A 19220-nucleotide genomic window follows, 5' to 3' on the forward strand; every position below is an offset into this window, starting at 1 on the left:
TTGCAACTTGCATACATAATGAGGATAGTGTTGATGTACGAAGCCCTTTGGTTGACGCATATAAACTGTCTCAGATAACTCACCATGTAAGAATGTATTTGACACATGAACCAGTTTCGTTGAAAGGCCAAAGATAAGACCAAACGAACTGTGCTAGGCTTGACAACAGGAGCAAAGGTCTCAAAATAATCTACTCCGGGCTGCTGCGAAAAACCTTGAGCCACTAACCGATCTTTAAATCTTTCAACAGAGCCATTGGTACAGAACTTAATTCGAAACACCCATTTGTTTCCAACAATATTCGCATTTGCAGGAGGAGGTACCAAAGTCCAAGTTTTCTTTTGGATAAGAGCATCAAATTCAACACTCATGGCTTGCAGCCAACGCGGATCTTTAGAAGCTTGAGCAAAGGAGGTAGGCTTATGAGCCTAACTCAACCCCAAAAACTAGCTTATGAGGGGAGGATTGCCCAAGTCCATATAAGGAGACCACTCATCTCATTAACCACCGATGAGGGACTTTTTTCATTCTTCAACACCCCACCTCACGCTTAGGACTGAATATCTAATGCGTGGGCAATTTAATTTGGGGGCCCACATCTGGTGAGATGGGTCCTGCTCTGATACCAAGATGAAAGAGATAAACCGAAGGGTTAAAGCATAAGCGTTGCTGCTTTTGTATTCATGTATTTATAAGGGGAAATTACAACATATATCTACATAAAAGATAAGTACAAGAATAACTTCAAACTAGAGTCCTACTACAAATAATATACAAGAAGATAACTCTAACAATAAATAGATCTTAACCAATATGAAATTTTAACACTCTCTCCTTCTTTCTGTCCTATACTTAGAATTGGACATTTTAGAGTATCAAATAATATATATAACATGAGTGGCTCAACATGAGTAATGAATTTTGTTCTAATACCATATTTATAAATAGATCCTATGTTTAATTCAATTTCAAAAGTTAATTAAAGAGGTGATAATTATCAAGTAAGATAAGTCGAACAAAAAAAATAACATAACAATATAGTAGCAATAATTGGAAAAATAGAAAAATACAAATTTACTTACTGTTTGATGAAAGAAGAAAGAAGCTGAAAAATACTAGGAGAAACGTGAAATAGAAAATGCGAGATTTGTCCATTGTCATATACGCGATAAAACCGAAATAGCACAATATGATCATATTTATAGGGAAGAGAAAAATGATGAAAACAATAACTATTCTCTAACCACATCAATTTTTCTTGGGATCTCCCAAAACAATGATGAACTAATTTTTAAATGCATCCAATTATTTGTTTTTTGTTTTTGTCTGATTATATTGACAAGCATCTAATCCACCGAGACGTAAATTTTGAATTATTGATCCTCGTTGATTGACTTAAATGTCATTTAGTCGATAACTAGCTATGTTGACTGTTTTAAAAATTTCATTTTTGCAAAGACGATTGGAAGAGAATCTCAACCTTTTGTACTTATAAATATACATTATTCTAAGAATATATTGACAATAACTGGAGCAAGAAGTATTTTTTGTATAATTTTCGAATATCTAAAATGTAATTTAAAATATCAAATTAATCGAATTCAATTTAAATTCGATGATTAGTCAAATTAACACTTATAAAAATAAAATTGTTGCTCCTATCTTTTATCCCTCTATTTTTCACATTGATGTGATATGTTTCAACATTTTTCTCCTGTCCTATTCGAAGTTTTTATTGTTTTTCCCTTGTTGTAGGTTTTTTATTAATAACTTGACCATTCAACTTGTCGTAAATAATACTTCTTTCTATTTACTTCACTTCGGTGTAATATGTTTCGACATATTTTTTCTCTTCCCTAATATTCAGATTCACCTGTTTTACACGTCTTAACTTCCCAAATTTGATTATCAAATCAAATTTTCTGTTTGGCATCAAAATTGGGTCAAATAAATGATAATGGCAAAGATACAATAATAACCTATTAAATTTGTTTGAGTTTTTCATCTGACTATCTAAATTAAGTTTTTAACTTATTGAACACCTGATTTATGCTTAAATGGGATCTATTGGACCCTTAAATAATAATCAATCAAAAAAAAAAAAAAAAACGATATGTGTGGTTCGCTTGTAAATCACAAATTAAAAAATTATTTTTCCTTTTATTAAACAGATATTTTTTGGACACTCAATTTTGTTACACCAAATTAATGGATTAAAACTTCCTATAATTAGAAAAGAAATACATAATATCTAAAAAATTATAAACAAAGAAAAAGTTCCTTAAGTATTTTTACTTATAGTGGCAATGCGGCATATAAACAAAAAAATACGGAGTAATAGTCCATCGAAGGATGTGGTGCAGCCGATGAAACTTCCTCCCTTAAGTAGAGGTCTCGAATTTGAACCCTGTGTACGAAAAAATTCTTGGTAGCGAGCGCTTCCCCTGAATGAACCTTATGGGGCGCGATTCAGATTAATCGGGCTCCAACGGGTACCGGACGCAGAATGAGAAATAAAATAAAAAAAGTACTCCATCCGTCTCAAATTATTTATCATGGTTACAAAAAATAGTTGTCTCAAATTATTTGTTGTTTCAGAAGTTCAAGACACAATTAATTATTTTTTCTTTATTTTATCCTTAATAGAATTTTATCATTAATGGAGATAACACACAAATAAAGTAAACATTTAATGGAGAGAGATTATAATTTAAATATAAATAAGGATAAAGTTAATCACAAACCCTCCTAATTAATACTTTTTAAGGGGCTTTTAAAGCAAAAATAACGACAAATAATTTGAGACGGAGGGAGTACTTCTAATTTGAAAAATTAACAATTGTTACCATAAATAGAAAAATGAAAAATAGAAAGAAAAAAAAAACCATTAATCCAACTATAGTTGACTCATTTTCACACCTGTGATGTCACACGTGTGAAAGTTGAAAATGGCCACTGTTTTCTTCTCAGTTTCAGACACGTCTTTGATTGATTCTGCTTCTTTTTTGTTTTGTTTTTTTTTTTGTTTTTTTTTTTGGCTAACACTTCATTTCTTGCACACTTCAAAGTTTACAACTTTGAGAAATAGAGAGAGAGAGAGAGAGAGAAAAAAAAGGAGCAATCTTTAACTTTATTGTTATGTTCTTGAATTTGTAATTTGATGATTGATTCATGACCATGTAGATAAAGGGTGTTTGTTTATACAAAAAAAGATTCAATTTTTAAAGGAAAATGAGTGTTTCTTTGAGTGTAATGACATTTAATCTTCTTGAAGATCAGTTAGAGGACAGTCCAAACTCATGGGAAAAAAGGAAAGATTTGTGCATAAGTGTTATTACTAGTTATTCTCCTATGATTCTATGTACACAGCAAGGTTTGAATTTTTTTTCTTCTGTTTTTAGGTGGATCTTGATTGGGTTTTGTGATTTTTGTTGAAATGGAAGATTTGGGGTTGATTTGATTTGTGATTTACTTTATGGTTTTGTATCTTTCTTCAATTCTTTCCCCTTTTGCTTGTGTTTTGAAAATGGATTGTCTTTATTAGTAATATGTTGCTTGTGTTTGCATTTTTTAGGTGTGAAGTCACAGTTGGACTATATTCAGCAGTGCTTGCAAGGTAACTTTTCAGATTGATCTTTTAAATTTTTAGAGTTGTGAAGTATAGCTAGCTTTATTTTCTCTGCATTTATTAGGGGAAGAATTGGTTATTTTGCTTTTCTGAGGAATTGTTTCCAAGTGTCTACATGGTTTGTGCTCCTTAGAGTCAATTGGCTATGGGACTGGGGGGTAATGTTGCATCTAGTATAGATAGTTCAAATTGAAGATGTTTGTTATCAACTTTTCTGGCTGTTCCTAGTTTGCAATATTCAGAAAATAGGGGGGAGAAATGCCAGTTTGATGAGATGTCTTTTCTTCCAGTTGATGGCATGTAAAGAAAGTACATCTGCGCATGGACCAGATTTTAGTTGTTATGTTAAGAGATTGAGCATTTCTTAATCAGGAAGAAGCTCGTAGCGGATAATTAGAAGTTTAGCCTTCAAAAGTAAGTAGGTCGGTAAGCTAGCACGCTTGGCAACTCATAAACATCATACTATTCTTGTTTTTTCACTACACAGAACAGACATTAAATGAGGATGTAGTATTCAATTAGGTGGCGTAGTCTACATACCCGTGTGGGGGATGTGGATGATGGAGCTACCATGTAAGATCTGCTGAGCAGAAGACATGGAGAGGGACTGTGGGATTGGATAAAAAGAACAAAGCCGGTTTTTGAAGCTATCCATACTGTTTCAGGAAGGATATTATTTGATTCTCATCGTCTTATTGTTGTCTCATTTTTCGAAGATGTTGTTTTGGAAAAAGTATATAGGATGAACTGCAGAGTGGTATATACTCATCTATAACTTGGTAAATTAGTTTCTCATATAATCATCGCGCTCCCACTAAACTTAGGTCTCAGCAGTATATCACCTCAACTTAGGACTACTCTTAATGTTTATTATGGAATGTTTGGTTGGAGAGGACTAGATGGATGTTTCTGGGGGAAGACGTGCCGTTGAATAGACTCATGCCTCTGTTTGTTCTAGTATTACGTTCATGGAGCAAGGATAAGTATCTCTTCCCTCCTTTGATCTTTGCACCTTTGTTAATGAGCTGAGATTATATTGCTGACTTCTTATGAAGATAGCACAATCACTGTCCTTTTCGTTTATCGTTATATCCTAGCTTTGTTTCGCACATCTGGTGTGACATTAAATGGAACTAAAATTATCATATATCCGTTTAAGATGAATACATATTTATAGCGAAGTGTTCCTTTCTTCTCTGAGTATGACGCCTTAAACCTCCTTTAGATCCTACTTGTTGTATTTTCTCGTTGCTATACCAACACTTTGAGCTTTGCCTTTTTGTTTTCCCAAACTCCTTTCACAATTTAAAGTATGACAACAAATCTAAACTAACAAAATAAAATGTAAAATTTAAGGAGTTACTTTATAACAAGAAAAGTAACAAGTTATATTTCTGGATGTACACAAACAAGAACATTCACTACAAGTCTATGCTACTGTGAGATGATTTGAACCAATTTATCACGTGACCAGAAAGCAGAAAAGTAATTTGCTAGGAGGGAATTCTATGTATAATTCTTTCCAATGAAAGACTGCTTCTGGTTGTACATAGGTGGACAGGAAACGGGAGTCTTCTCCAAAAAAAATTTGAAACCTAAAAAAGCTGAGATAGTTATCGGGTTAATGAAGGATAGGAATATTTATTTCTGGAATCTGGATGAAGCCTTTGAATGTATGTATCACTTGGAAGATGTTGAGCTGGCAGTATGGCATTTCCTCTTAGTTGAAGTCGAGGTGCGTGAAAGGGGAGTTAATTGTCTGAAAACAAACTGAGACAGTTGATAAAATTAAAGGCTGTCACCTTAGTTATTGAAAGAGTTGGTTTTTGTCATGTGATAGAAAAATTCATGTGCCAAATTTAGTTGAATGATTTTCTATTACTTGGAGCCAAAGAATGCTCAATTACTTGGAGCCAAAGGATGCTAAGATGTGGAGGAGAATTGAAATGCCCATGTAGCACACTTGGAGCCCAAGTCATTGTTTGCCTATAAGAGAAGAGGCAATTCTTCTTTGTTCATCATCCCAAAATAATACAATCCTTTGTAGTGAGTAGAGAGTTGAGAGAGCAATTCTCTTAGGTGTAATTGGGAAATCTCCTCTTCCTTTGTTAATAATATAAAGCCAACTGTTCTCTGGTGGACGTAAAATCATTTTGATCCGAATCATGTTAAATCTTGTGTTCTTTCTTTTACGTTTCCGCTAACAATTTGTATCAGAGCGTTATGAATTTTGAAGATCCTAGGAGGAAGAACAAGCAAAGATGAGTTAAGTGAAGTTTGAAATCGATAGATTCGGTAGTAACAACTTCAATATGCGGAAGATCCGGATGATGGCGTTATCGCGGAGGGAAGGTTCGATCCATGCTATCGACGGAAAGTATCACGATAGTACATCGGCTTAGCCTTGAACGGAGAAGATTGAAGGGATGCGTTGAGTGTAATCCAATCGTCCTTGCACCTAACGTGCTTTGTGAAGTGAGTACAAGTACGAAGAGACGGCCAAGGCGATTATGGACAGTACAGAGGCTTTACCAAGACCGATTGGTGACAACAAGGATGTTATTACAACGGCGTCTTCACACATTTAAGATAGGGTCAGCTACTTCGTTACAAGATCATTTAGACGCGTTGAATAAACTTGTCATAGACTTACAGTTACGAAAATTAAAAAGGACGAGGAGACACTGGACGTGCTTTTTATTTTCATTGACTTCGGGATATCGTGATATCGAGAATTCAATGATGTACAACAAGGCCTATCGACGCCTTGAGCAAGTGCGGCAAACGCTTAACTACAGTGATGTGCGAGCGTTTCGAAGGAGACGAGAGATGATCGGGCAAGTGGGCTGTGAGGGCGGACTAACGACGGGGGAAGGAGCAAATCAAAGTACGGATCAAAGTCTCGTGTGAACAAGAAGAATGCAGTTATTGTTGGGGTACTGGCGGAAGGGGCACTTTGAACGAGATTGTGACGTCGAAGTCGAGGAAAAGGCGAGTGCGTCCACGGTTGAACGGTACATGATTACTGCTTGTACTTTCTGCGTATGACGTTCGAAGGGCGGTTTAGCGACTATGAGAAAAGTGGAGGAAGCGTAAATGGACAATAATGCAACACGCAATAGTTGGTATTGGCTCGATTCGGAGTTATTTGCCATGATGCGGCCGTGGGACTATTACAAAGTCCATCATATTCCTAATACGAAAAAGAATTTGATCTCCACAGGTACTCCGGATGAACAAGGCTAAAAGTACATGAGCGAAGGAGAGATCCTATGAAGGTGACTAAATGTTTTTTAGTCGTCTTTGAAAAACAAAAATTTGGAGGATGGCACGCACATTGGTAGGAAGCTTATTGTTGGCTTTGCAAATGCATCTACAGTGCAGTTATCTAATGATGACAAAGCAAGATTATGACACATGAGATTGGGTCACATGAGCACATGTGGATTGAAGATGTTGAGCAACCGTAACCTTTTGAAAGGTGAGAAGATCAACACACTTGAATTTTGTGAGCCTTTGCGTTCTGGGAAAGCGAAGAAGGTCGGTTTTCGACCCGGCAAGACAAAGATGGGAGGGTGCTAGACTACATCCATTCAGATTTATGGGGTCGCTCTAAACTTCCATCGAAGGGCGGAAAGAGGTATCTTCTCACTTTTATTGATGATTTCTCACGAAAGGTTTGGATGCGCTTTTTGAAGGCAAAAGTGATGCTTTTGAAGCATTTAAAGAGTGGAAGGTTTTGGTTGAGAATCAAATGGAGCGAAAAATCAAATATCTTCGCACAGACAATGGCTTGGAGTTTTGCAGTGAAAAGTTTAATGATTTCTACAAGGTTCATGGAATCTCGAAGACATGGGGTGTCGCACACCCCACATCGAACGCGATTCTTTGAGAGGATGAACAAAACTCTTCTTGAAAAGGCTCGTTGTATGCTCCTACAAGCCAAAATGTCCAAAGTATTTTGGGCTGAAGCAGTTCACACTGCTGCTCATATTGTCAATCGATCTCCAGCATCAGCGATTGACTTTAAGACTCCGAATAAGGTATGGTCAGGTGAATCCTCTAAGTATTCATACTTACGAGTATTTGGGTGTCCAGCTTATTATCATGTTAATGAAGAAAAGCTTGAACCGAGGGCTAAGAAGGCCATATTCGTAGGGTATGTGGATGGAGTAAAAAGGTACAAACTTTGGTGTTTGTCTTTACTCAAATTTATAGTCAGTAGAGATGTCACTTTTGATGAATCCTCTATGGGCCTGTTTGGAAAGCCACCCAGGTAATTGGAATTAGGTGTAATTACACAGTTTGACCTGTTTGTTTGACCAAGTAATTACACAGTTAGGTGGGAATTGGGTGTAATTGACGGGGGTGTAATTACACTCTCCAATTCTCGGGGGGCCGAGAATTGGGTGTAATTACACCCCGTAATTACGGGGTTACTTTTTTAGTTTGTTTATATTTTTTTTACTTTAATTTCTTTTTATTTTTTATTTCTATTATTTTAGTTTTTTTGATTTTTAATATTTTTTATTTCTATAATTTTAATTTCTTTTTTATTTTTACTTTTGAATTATTTTTATTTTTTAAAATGTATTTTTCTTTTTATATTATTTATTATTCATTTTCTTTCTTCTCATTCCCAACCTTTACTTCTTGTGGTTCCATGTAATTGCTCGTATTTTTTTTATTTTTTTATTTTATTCATTTAGCATAACCTTATTATTATTCTAATATTTGAAACTACACCTCTTAATATTGGAAAGAATGAGTCATTAACAAACTTGACATACAACGAGTGACGTTATTAAAGTAGAATTTCATTGTGAATGAGGTTATAGACTTATATTTTTCCTTTCTTTTGAATTGTTTACTTAAGTTACGTTGGAACTTACTTATGTAATGTTAGAATTTGACATAAGAGTATTATGTTGAATTTTTCTTTTGGATTTTGAATTTAGGTTATATTTCCAATTTTAAGTTATTTGCTTTCACATTGCGTTGTTTATTTTTCACTTACATTGTTGGATTTTTTGTGTCAAACATTTGAATAATGTTATGGCATTATATTTATTAATTTTATTTTTTTATCAAACATCTAATCCATTAAGTTCTCACAAAAAAAAAAAGTCTTCTTTTAAGTTTTATAATTAATTAAAATTAAATATTAATTTGAAAAATATATATCAATTATTTTTGTTACAATATTAGTTACAAATATATGATTATTAATTAATATATTTTCAAGAAACAATGTGTTATTAAATAACTAATTTAATATCATTTATAAAGGCAATATTTTTTAAATATTAATTTTAAATTTTTTATAATTAAGTTTTATTTTTAAATTAAACTGACTGTGTAATTACACTGGTGCAACCAAACAACATACTTGTAATTACACTGTAATTACGTCATGACAAACAAACAGGTCGTTGTAATTACACTACTGTGTAATTACTAGGCTGTGTAATTACTACCCTAGAAATTACACCAATTCCAATTACCAGGTGGCTTTCCAAACAGGCCCTATACTTGATCCCCGTAAAGTTTCCATGGAGTTTTCAGGAAACGAGAACAACGAACAGGTGGAGCTTACCAAGGAAAAGGATCAAGAGACTCAGGTTAAAGATAAGTCAAAAGTTGTAGATCTTGAAGAACTTGCTGTCAATGAACCATACACAATTGCGAAAGGAAGGGAGAAGAGGCAAATACGAAGATTGGAATGCTTGGTAGATCAAGCAAACCTGATTGCATATGCATTCGTAGCTGCAGAAGAAGAGATTAAGGATCTGGAGCCCTCCTCGTATGTTGAAGCAACTTCTGCGCAAGGATGTTACCATACGGCGGTTAGCAATCGAATAGATGGAGTCTCTTCACAAGAATTAGACATTGTCTTAGTGAAAAGGCAAAAGGGGAAGAGGACAGTTTTTTTTGATAAAGTAAGATGTTGTCATTGATAAAGGGGAAGAGGACAGTTGGATGCAATTTTATTTGAATGATTTTCTATTACTTGGAGCCAAAGGATATTTGGACCCAAAGGATGCTAAGATGTAGAGGAGAATTGAAATGTTCATGTAGCACACTTGGACACCAAGTCATTGTTTGCCTATAAAAGAAGAGACAATTCTTCTTTGTTTATCATCCCAAAATAATACAATCCTTTGTATTTGTTGATTTGGTATTAATGATTAAGATTGAGATGTTGATTTGATATTGATGATTAAGATTGATAGCTTAATTTTAGGAATATATTGTATTGATGTAAATGATTAGGAATTGATTGTGTAATATTGTCTTTCCTTATTTAGTCTTAGAACTCATGTATAAGTACCCATTCTTGGATTGTATATTCATTCGTAAATACAAGAAGCCCTTTCTTCTTGCTAAAAATCTTCATGGTATCGAGCCATTCCGCCTTTTTGAGGTAGTTTTCCCCCATCGCAAAGACTAGTGGTTCCGTGTTTTATCAAAAGAGTCGAGTTTTTCTCTTTATGGCTATCCGCACAAAAAACTCCTCCCGTTCGGTTCGTTTTCGGATTATTTTTCTCCGTCGGGGTCGCCGGAACATTCCGAGCCTATCCCTATTAGTTTTGATTTTTAGATCACCGAATTAGGATTCCGCGTGGCGACCAACTTTCCGCAATTTTTTTCTGAAATTTTTTTTTCCAGTTCTCGGGTCGTAGGCCTATTCTAACCCTTCCCATCCAAATAATATGGGTGACACTACTTCTGGAGAGACTTTGTCTCAAGATGAAGTTCAACATCTTCGCCGTCTTCTGAACAAACTTGACTCTTCTAGTGTTGCTAGCCCCAATTATGTGCAGTCAGGTATTGCTTTTAATGCTCAACTTAATTGTTGGATTATTGATTCCGGTGCGAATAGACACATGACAGGCTCTTCTAAAGGCCTTCAAAATTACTCTCCTAGTCCCAAAGGGGATTATGTCAGAATAGCCAATGGCTCCCTAACCCCTGTCTTTGGAACAACTTCAATCTTTTGTACTCCTGATATTACCTTATCATCCATTCTTCATGGCCTGATTTTCCTATTAACCTATTATCTGTTAGCGCTATCACCAAAGAACTAAATCGTAGTGTCGATTCTTTCCGATTATGTGTTTTTGAAAACCTTCATACAGGGAAGAAGATTGGTAGTGGTAGATTGCATGATGGCTTATATTTGATCGATGGAACTCGAGACTCTGGTCAGGCCTTTTTTGTAGGAAATAAGGATGTCAACCGAGAAATAATACAGTGGCATAGACGGTTGGGACACCCATCTTTTTTTGCTTTAAAAAAGTTATACCCTGGTTTATTTTCTAGAACTGAGTTTGAATCTTTGTCCGAGAAATAATACAGTGGCATAGACGGTTGGGACACCCATCTTTTTTTGCTTTAAAAAAGTTATACCCTGGTTTATTTTCTAGAACTGAGTTTGAATCTTTGTCTTGTGATGCATGTGAATATGCCAAGCACACTAAAAACTCTTATCCTCTGAGTGACAATAAAAGCACAATTCCCTTTTCGACTATTCATTCTGATGTACGGGTCCTACTCAAACACTTTCTTTGTACGGTAGTCGATGGTTTGTTACTTTTATCGATTGTTGCACTAGAATGACATGGGTATATCCGTTAAAAGCCAAAAGTGAAGTTTTCTCCGTTTTAAGTCATTTCATAAGATGATTTGTACTCGGTTGAGGCTAAGATAAAGATATTTCGAACCGACAATGGCACGAATACATGGATAAAACTTTTGGAGCCTACTTGGAGTCTTTTGGGATAATCCATCAAACTAGTTGTCCTTATACTAGTGCACAAAATGGGGTTCGAAAGAAAAAATAGGCATTTGTTAGTAAGTAGCAAGATCCTTTGTTACCATGAATCGCGAAGCCTTATTTGGGGATGCCATTCTATTAGTCGCCTACCTCATCAATAGAATGCCACTTAAAACTCTTAATTTCCTCGAGTCCTTTAGAAGCTTTAAAGGGTAAAAATGACTATCTTGTTCCTCCAAAGATATTTGGGTGTGTTTGCTTTGTTCACTCTAGAACTCGGGGAAACTTGAACCTGTAGCTCTTAAACGTGTCTTTATTGGGTATTCTCCAACACGTAAAGGGTACAAATGTTATCACCCTCCTTCTGGTGAGATTCTTTGTCGGTATGGATGTTACCTTTTGGGAATACGAGCCCTATTTCGCATTACACCATTACCTGTCGGGGGAGAATTATAAGGAAGAAGAGATGGTTTTTCCTAGTTCTATTGTTGAAACTACCGCCACAAGTGAAAGTGAAATCGAGAAAGAATTCGGGAGACTATCGAAACTACCGCCATACAAGAGAAAGTGAAATTGAGAGAGAATTCGGGGGGGACCGTTGGGCGTTTGGATAGGCACGATTTGATAACTTACTCAAGGAGAAATAGAGCTATACTTAACGAGAAGAAGCCATCACGCAACCCGCCGAAACCGAACCTTCTTCTTCGCGAGTTATCTATACTTCCTAATGAGTTAGATTTGCCTATTGCTCGCAGAAAGGAGTCGATTTTGCACTAAACACCCTTTATCTAACTTTGTTTCCTATAATTCTTTATCGCCCTCCTATGTAGCCTTTGCCTTGTCTATTTCTTCGTGTCTATTCCCCGAATCGGAGGGAAGCTTTTGCGATTCTAAGTGGAAGCAAGCTATGATGGAAGAAATGAAGGCCTTATCAAAGAATGAGACTTGGGGACTTGTCGCATCACCACCAGACAAGAAGTTGGTTGGTTGTAAATGGGTCTTCACTGTAAAACATAAAGCTGATGATTCTATTGAAAGGTTCAAAGCAAGATTGGTGGCTAAAGGATTCACTCAGACTTATGGAGTGGATTATCAAGAGACATTTGCTCCTGTTGCAAAAATGAATACTATTAGAATTCTTCTATTTTGTGCGGCTAATCTTGATCGGGACTTAGCTTGATGTGAAGAATGCATTTCTTCATGGAGACTTAGAAGAAGAGGTGTACATACGGAGATTCCTCATGGTTTTGTACCGAACAAAGTCAAGGAAAGGTATGCAGACTGAAGAAAGCCTTGTACGGATTGAAGCAATCTCCTAGAGCTTGGTTTGACAGATTCTATAAAGCAATGATCTCCTTTGGTTACCAACAAAGCAATGCGGATCACACCCTCTTTATAAGACATTTAAAGGGTAAACTCACTCTTCTCATAGTTTATGTTGATGACATAGTAATGACAGGAGATGACCCGATTGAAGAAGTTGTTGGCACAGGAATTTGAGATCAAGGATCTAGGAAAATTGCAGTACTTCTTGGGAATTGAAGTTGCTAGATCAAAAAGAGGAATCTTTATTTCTCAAAGAAAAGTATATTCTGATCTCTTGAAAGAAACGGTATGACGGTTGCAAACCAACGAATCACCCATTGAAAGCAATCACAAACTACAAAGCGAGTTGGAAAGTTAGTTGATAAAGAGAGATATCGAGGTCGGTTGGAAGACTCATTTATCTCTCTCACACTAGACAAGACATAGCCTATTCGATCCACAGTGAGTCGCCTTATGATGATCCTCGAGATCCTCATACGCAAGTTCGTCTTTCACATTTTGCGTATTTGAAGTCTCGCTCCCGGAAAAGGTCTACTTTACTCCGGATACGGTCACCTCCAAATGAAGCCTTCCTTACCGACGCAGATTGGGTGGATCTTTAGATGACGAAGGTCTACATCCGGTTATCGTACACTCGTAGGAGGAAACTTGGGTCACTGGAGAAGCGAAAGCAAAGTGTAGTTGCTAGATCAAGGCGGAGCGAATATATGTAGCTGGCCCGTGTGTTTGCGAACTTTTGTGGTTACAAAAGTTACTAGAAGAATTGAGATTGTCCGAAAAAAGAAACTTTCCTTGTATTGTGACAACAAGTGCCGCAATCGCATAGCTCGAAATCCGGTCCGCATGACCGAACAAAGCACGTTGAAATTGATCGACACTTCATCAAAGAAAAAGTCACGGTGGTGTCTTGAGTTTATTCCACGTGTCATCGAAAAACAACTAGTTGATGTGTTTACTAAAGGCCTCAACAAACGGACTTTTCATACATCGGTTTGCAAGTTGGGCGCGCGACATCTTTGCACCAACTTGAGGGGAGTGTTGATTTGGTATTAATGATTAAGATTGAGATGTTGATTTGATATTGATGATTAAGATTGATAGCTTAATTTTAGGAATATATTGTATTGATGTAAATGATTAGGAATTGATTGTGTAATATTGTCTTTCCTTATTTAGTCTTAGAACTCATGTATAATTACCCATTTTTATGGATTGTATATTCATTCAGAAATACAAGAAGCCCTTTCTTCTTGCTAAAAATCTTCAGTATTGAGTAGAGAGTTGAGAGGGCAATTTTCTTAGGTGTAATTAGGAAATCTCCACTTCCTTTGTTAATAATATAAAGGCAACTGTACTCTGGTGGACCTAGGATCATTTTGATCCGAACCACATTAAATCTTATATTCTTTCTTTTACGTTTAACGCTAACAATTATGATGTTGGTTTTAGGCAGCACCACATTTGCATATTCTGGACAGGAAAGAATAGGGGGCAAATAGAGGATGGTGTAGTATGTATAATGAATGATAGGCATTAGGATCGTACATATCCTATCTCTCGAGTTGTTAGCACTAGCATGTCTGTTGACTTAAAAGAATGAGGAGGAATGTAGGGAGAGCAAAGGGATTGAAACAAGTTGGTCCATACATGTTATTGTGCAAATTGAGAAGAAAAAAAAAAACAACAAAGGTAGAAGTCGAATTAGGATCAACTAGGACAGAAATAAACTCTTCTCTGGTGTCAAGGTAATAGCTATAAATAGTCATCGACTTCCGGGAAAGAGTAGAAGAATCAAACCTATTATGGGACATACAATGCATTACAAACGTATGATCATTACGCTTGGACTTGAAGGACATGATCAGTTGTGGATTTGTACATCCACCATTTTATGTAGGTATGAAGGTGCTCTTGGCTCGATATCATCGGTTCTGTTTCACTAGACCCTTTCTCTTTTTGTTGTCTTCGAATGTAAATAGTCCAAAACAAGAGTTAAAGCTACATAATTTGTTCCCAAGCGATGTTTATGTTCATGCTGTTTATGTGCTATGGATGAAGGATGTCGCACATCGTATTGGAGCGGGGTGGGTAAAACGAAGACTCGTTTTCGGGGTTTTGTGCGATAAGAATGTGTCGCCAAGGCTTAAAGGTAAGTTCTACAAAATGGTGGTTAGACCAACTTTGTTGTATGGAGTAGAGTGCTGGTCAGTCAAGAACGCCCACATCCAGAAGATGAATGTAGTTGAGATGAGGATGCTCAGATGAATGTGTGGGCATACCGGGAGAGAGATGATTAGGAACGAAGTTATTTGGTACAAGGTAGGAGTGACCTCTGTTGCGGACAAAGTGAGGGAAGCGAGATTAAGATGGTTTGGGTATGTGAAGAGGAGTGAGGATGTGCCAGTAAGGAGGTGTCAGAGGTTGGCTATTGTAGGATTCAGGAGAGGTAGAGGTAGGCCGAAGAAGAACTGGGGGAGGTGATTGGACAGGACATGGCACAGCTTCAGCTTACTGAGGACATGACCCTAGATAGGAAAGTGTGGAGGTTGAAGGTTAGGGTAGAAGGGTAGTAGGTACTCGAGTGGTGCTTGTAGGTGGGAGAGGTAGCCCCTCTATACGTATTTCTTAGTAGTAGTATTATTTAGTAATCGCGTAGTTGTCTATTCTTCGATGTGTATCATTGTCTCTTGCGTGGTTGCTTTGTATCTTCCTCATTTGTTGTCATTTTCCTTTATAGATTTTTTTTTTTTTTGTCTACGTCGAATTCCTTTTCCTTTATTCTCCTTTCTTTAATTTTCTTTCCTTTCGAGCTGAGGGTATTTTGGAAACAACCTCTCTGCCCCACAAAGGTAGAGGTAAGGCCTACGTACATCTTAACCTCCCCAGACCCCACTTGTGAGATTATACTGGGTATGTTGTTGTTTTTGTTGTTGTAGATGAAGGATTGATGTTTGTGTTCATATTGTTTATGTGGGATAGATGAAGGATGTTCTTCAATCACCGTCATCATGGCCTCCTGAAATGGTCTTTGTGTATGATAGATATGAGCCATGGCAGCTAGAGTAACTTTAAGACTTTCAAGTACCTTCTGCCCCCAAGGCTTTTGTTTAATGGGAAATGTAGTATAGCAGGGGATGTGTGATAGATGAACATCATGAGTTTGAAACTTGGCTGTTGCAAGTATTTAAGTGGAGATAAGTAGAGAGGTGGGCCCATTTATCACTGAGTTTCGAAGTTGTAACAGATTTCGTGGTCATCGAAAAAGACTTTCAAGTACTTTCTTCCTTTTATGATTACTGAATATCATGTGTAATCTTACCTAGCTTACCTTAGTCATGGAAAATAAGATGATGCATTATACATACATTGTTCATATTCAATCTAAGGGAATTGTTCATATACCGTAGGAATTACAATGGTGTATTTATTTCTTATCTTTATTTTACTAGTAATAAGTATTATAGAGCTTCATTTGTGATTTTCCTTTTTCCTTGGATTGCTAGTATTCATGCTGTAGAAGGAGCCAATGGTTCTTATAGTATGATTTTATTTTCTTACCATCTAGGTTATGAACAGTTTGGAATTTCAAGGAAAGGAGCTGATGACACTTCTGATCAGCATTGTACCATTTTTTATGACAAGGAAAAGGTTTCTGTTCCCCCTAAACAATTAGTCTTCCTTTTGTGATGTAACTTCAGCATTTGGCCTAGAGAGAATCAAACAAAATTGTTTTATACAAGTTACCTAAGTTCATCCGGTTTTGATTGAAGGTCGAGCTTTTAGAAGGGGGAACGTTTTGGTTGTCTGAATCACCTTCGGTACCTGGAAGCATGTCTTGGGGGTCTACAGTACCGTGTACCGCAACATGGGCAATATCCTTTTGATCTATTTAATTTAGTTGTCTTTTCACCTTCATCTTTGTTTCTTAGGATAATAGCGCTTTTGGTCCCTCAGTTATTGATAAATTCTAATATTGATCCTTATAATATTTGACTAAGCACATTTAACCTTCAATAAATAGAAATGTGCACTTTTGATCCCTAGTGCTTGTGAATATTCACAAACTTATTATGGTAAGCTTGTACTGTGACTCCATATTTAATGTTAATATTGTTCTAAAAGTAGTTGAAATACAACATACTTCTTACATAAAAGGATTAAAAATGCACATTCTGATTAGTTGAAGTTTAAATGTGCTCCGTTAGATATCACAAGGACCAAAATCAGAATATACCTAACTTAGGGACCAAAAATGCTATTATCCCAAATACTTTTACTGCATGTGTTATTGAATTCTTTGTTCCCTTGACAAATAGTGTACACATTCCAGCTGAAAGGAGTTGAGCCACCAGGTTTTTCATTTCAGATTGTTAATACAACTATGGATGAGTTTAGTCCCCGTGCTCGAAGGCGAGGCGCTTTGCTTACTTGGCAGCATATTGCGTCCTTGCCCCCTAGCTTACCTGTCGTGTATTGTGGAGGATTTAACACCCCAAAGGAATCCACTACAGGCCGTTTTCTTCTTGGGAGATCTAGGTAATAATGCTGTTGCCATTTAATTTCCACTATAGTACCTTGATTACTATATTCAGTTATTCATGAACTTGAGCTTGCTATGACTATTAAACAGACTGGTTTTCCTATTAGACCACGTAATTTGGTCTAATTTGTAATTATCCAAACAAGGGAAATATTGCCAAAAGTTGTAATTTGACAAGAATTAACTGGCGAACTCGTAGGCCTTTTTTTTTTTTTTTTTTTGCAAGGCCAGGTTAATCTATCAAATCTAATAAGCAGATACTGAGTGTTGTCTCTTCCAATATCACATTTGGAATAAATTAATTCAAATATTGATTACCAAACGCAGTGTGAAATTGGTTGCTCCAGAACATAATTAAATTTAGGAAAGATTTTAGGAAATTACTAACTACTGTATATGTAGTATAGAACATTAACCCCAGTGGACACACTAGTCCCCGACTTGTTAATATTCAGTTATTGTTCTGGAATCTATGTAGTTTTAAGCTTATCATACTATGCAGTTGGTATATCCTGGGAGACGTTATAGATAAATTTTGCTTTTCCCTCTCATTTGAGCAATGGAATTTTTTTATTTTTTTTTTGTTTTTTTGTGGGATTTCTTTTTCTTTTAGTAATAGATCCAGAGCACACGTTTTTATGACCATGGATTATTACTTTATCAGAATAATGAAATAAATAAGCTAGGCACGAGCTGTAGAAACGTATGCTTTAGATTTTTACCGTTGCCTAGTATTTGGTTAGCAGTCTTCAGATGTTGAGATTGCATAGCTGGTCGTGGTTACTGCAGAAGTGTTAAATGATATCGTGGTTCTACACTTCTACAGTTCTATTTGGTTGGTTCAATAAATGAGTTAAAATGCTAGGATTAAACCCACTGTGTTGGTAATGGCCTAACTAAGACAAAAAGTTTTAATTTTACTTCTTAAATAAGTACTTCCAGAAAATTAGGTGCAAAATTAGAATGTTGAATCAGTGGTCCATCGGGTCCATTCACCCTTTGAATCGACAAAGTGCTGGACCTACCCTCCGATAAAGTTCTATATTTGCACTGTTCCCTACACGGTCTCACTCTGGGAAAGTCATGTATTTTGATAAAGGCTTGAGTGGCAGAAACTCATTGAGACCCGAATAGCCAGTGCTTCCTTGGAATATGTTTTGTTACCCTAGGATATCAAAGTTTAGCATTGATAAAAATATGTTATTCTTCTCGAAGATAAGTAACTGACACGTTCTACTTCTCAGAGAGCATGGAGTTGTCGGTGATATGAGAGATGCTTGGCCAAACGCTCGTGTGAGGAAAAACGTATCCCTTATACGCACATATCATGGATTCAAAGGTTTTGTTATCCTCCAAAATTCCATTCCTATATTAACTTCCAATACGTGAGCGCTCAATTAAAAACACTGTGTGATTCTATCAGGTACCAAGCAGGGTCCACTTGAGTTCCTCAAGTTAATATTCCGAGCACTTTGCCTGTGCTGGGATCGCCAAACTCAGGATCTTCATGTGGACTGGATCCTTTTCAGAGGCAGATCTTTGATGCCCGTCTCGTGTGAGGTGGTGAGCGACAACATTGACGGCTTTTATCCTTCTTCTCATTATCCCGTGTTCGCTGAGTTCATGCTTCCTCGGTCGGTGAGGCTCATCGAAGCATCCCCCGAGAACGGAAGCTAAACTATTCCTTCTTTTGAGTTTTCTCCATTTCACTTTTGTGCAATTGTTATTTATTGATTAATTTTTTTCTTTAGTTGATGGTATATGGCTACGAGGGTGTTCTGATGTCTTTTCATTCCTTTACTGTATCGAAGTTGTTTAAAGCTCCTGCTGTTGTTCAATTCACTGAGATAAATTGAAAGATTTATTTGTAATCTTTCTTTAAAGTTTAATAGATGTAAAATGGGTGATTTTGTTGGTTGGAATAGTGAACCATGTTCTTGTTTGAATTC

General features: G+C 36.4%; 1 protein-coding gene across 1 annotated transcript; it reads left to right on the forward strand.

The window, feature by feature from the left end:
• The first annotated feature begins 2927 nt into the window (after window positions 1-2927).
• Window positions 2928-19220, forward strand: LOC132039709 (uncharacterized). Its single transcript, XM_059430222.1, has 7 exons — window positions 2928-3373; window positions 3575-3616; window positions 16297-16379; window positions 16502-16603; window positions 17053-17267; window positions 18516-18610; window positions 18695-19220. The coding sequence occupies exons 1-7, from the start codon at window positions 3232-3234 to the stop codon at window positions 18946-18948; spliced, it is 933 nt and encodes a 310-aa protein (XP_059286205.1). The 5' UTR covers window positions 2928-3231; the 3' UTR covers window positions 18949-19220.

Source organism: Lycium ferocissimum, chromosome 12 (assembly GCF_029784015.1).
Source record: "Lycium ferocissimum isolate CSIRO_LF1 chromosome 12, AGI_CSIRO_Lferr_CH_V1, whole genome shotgun sequence".
Taxonomy (NCBI): Eukaryota; Viridiplantae; Streptophyta; class Magnoliopsida; order Solanales; family Solanaceae; genus Lycium; species Lycium ferocissimum.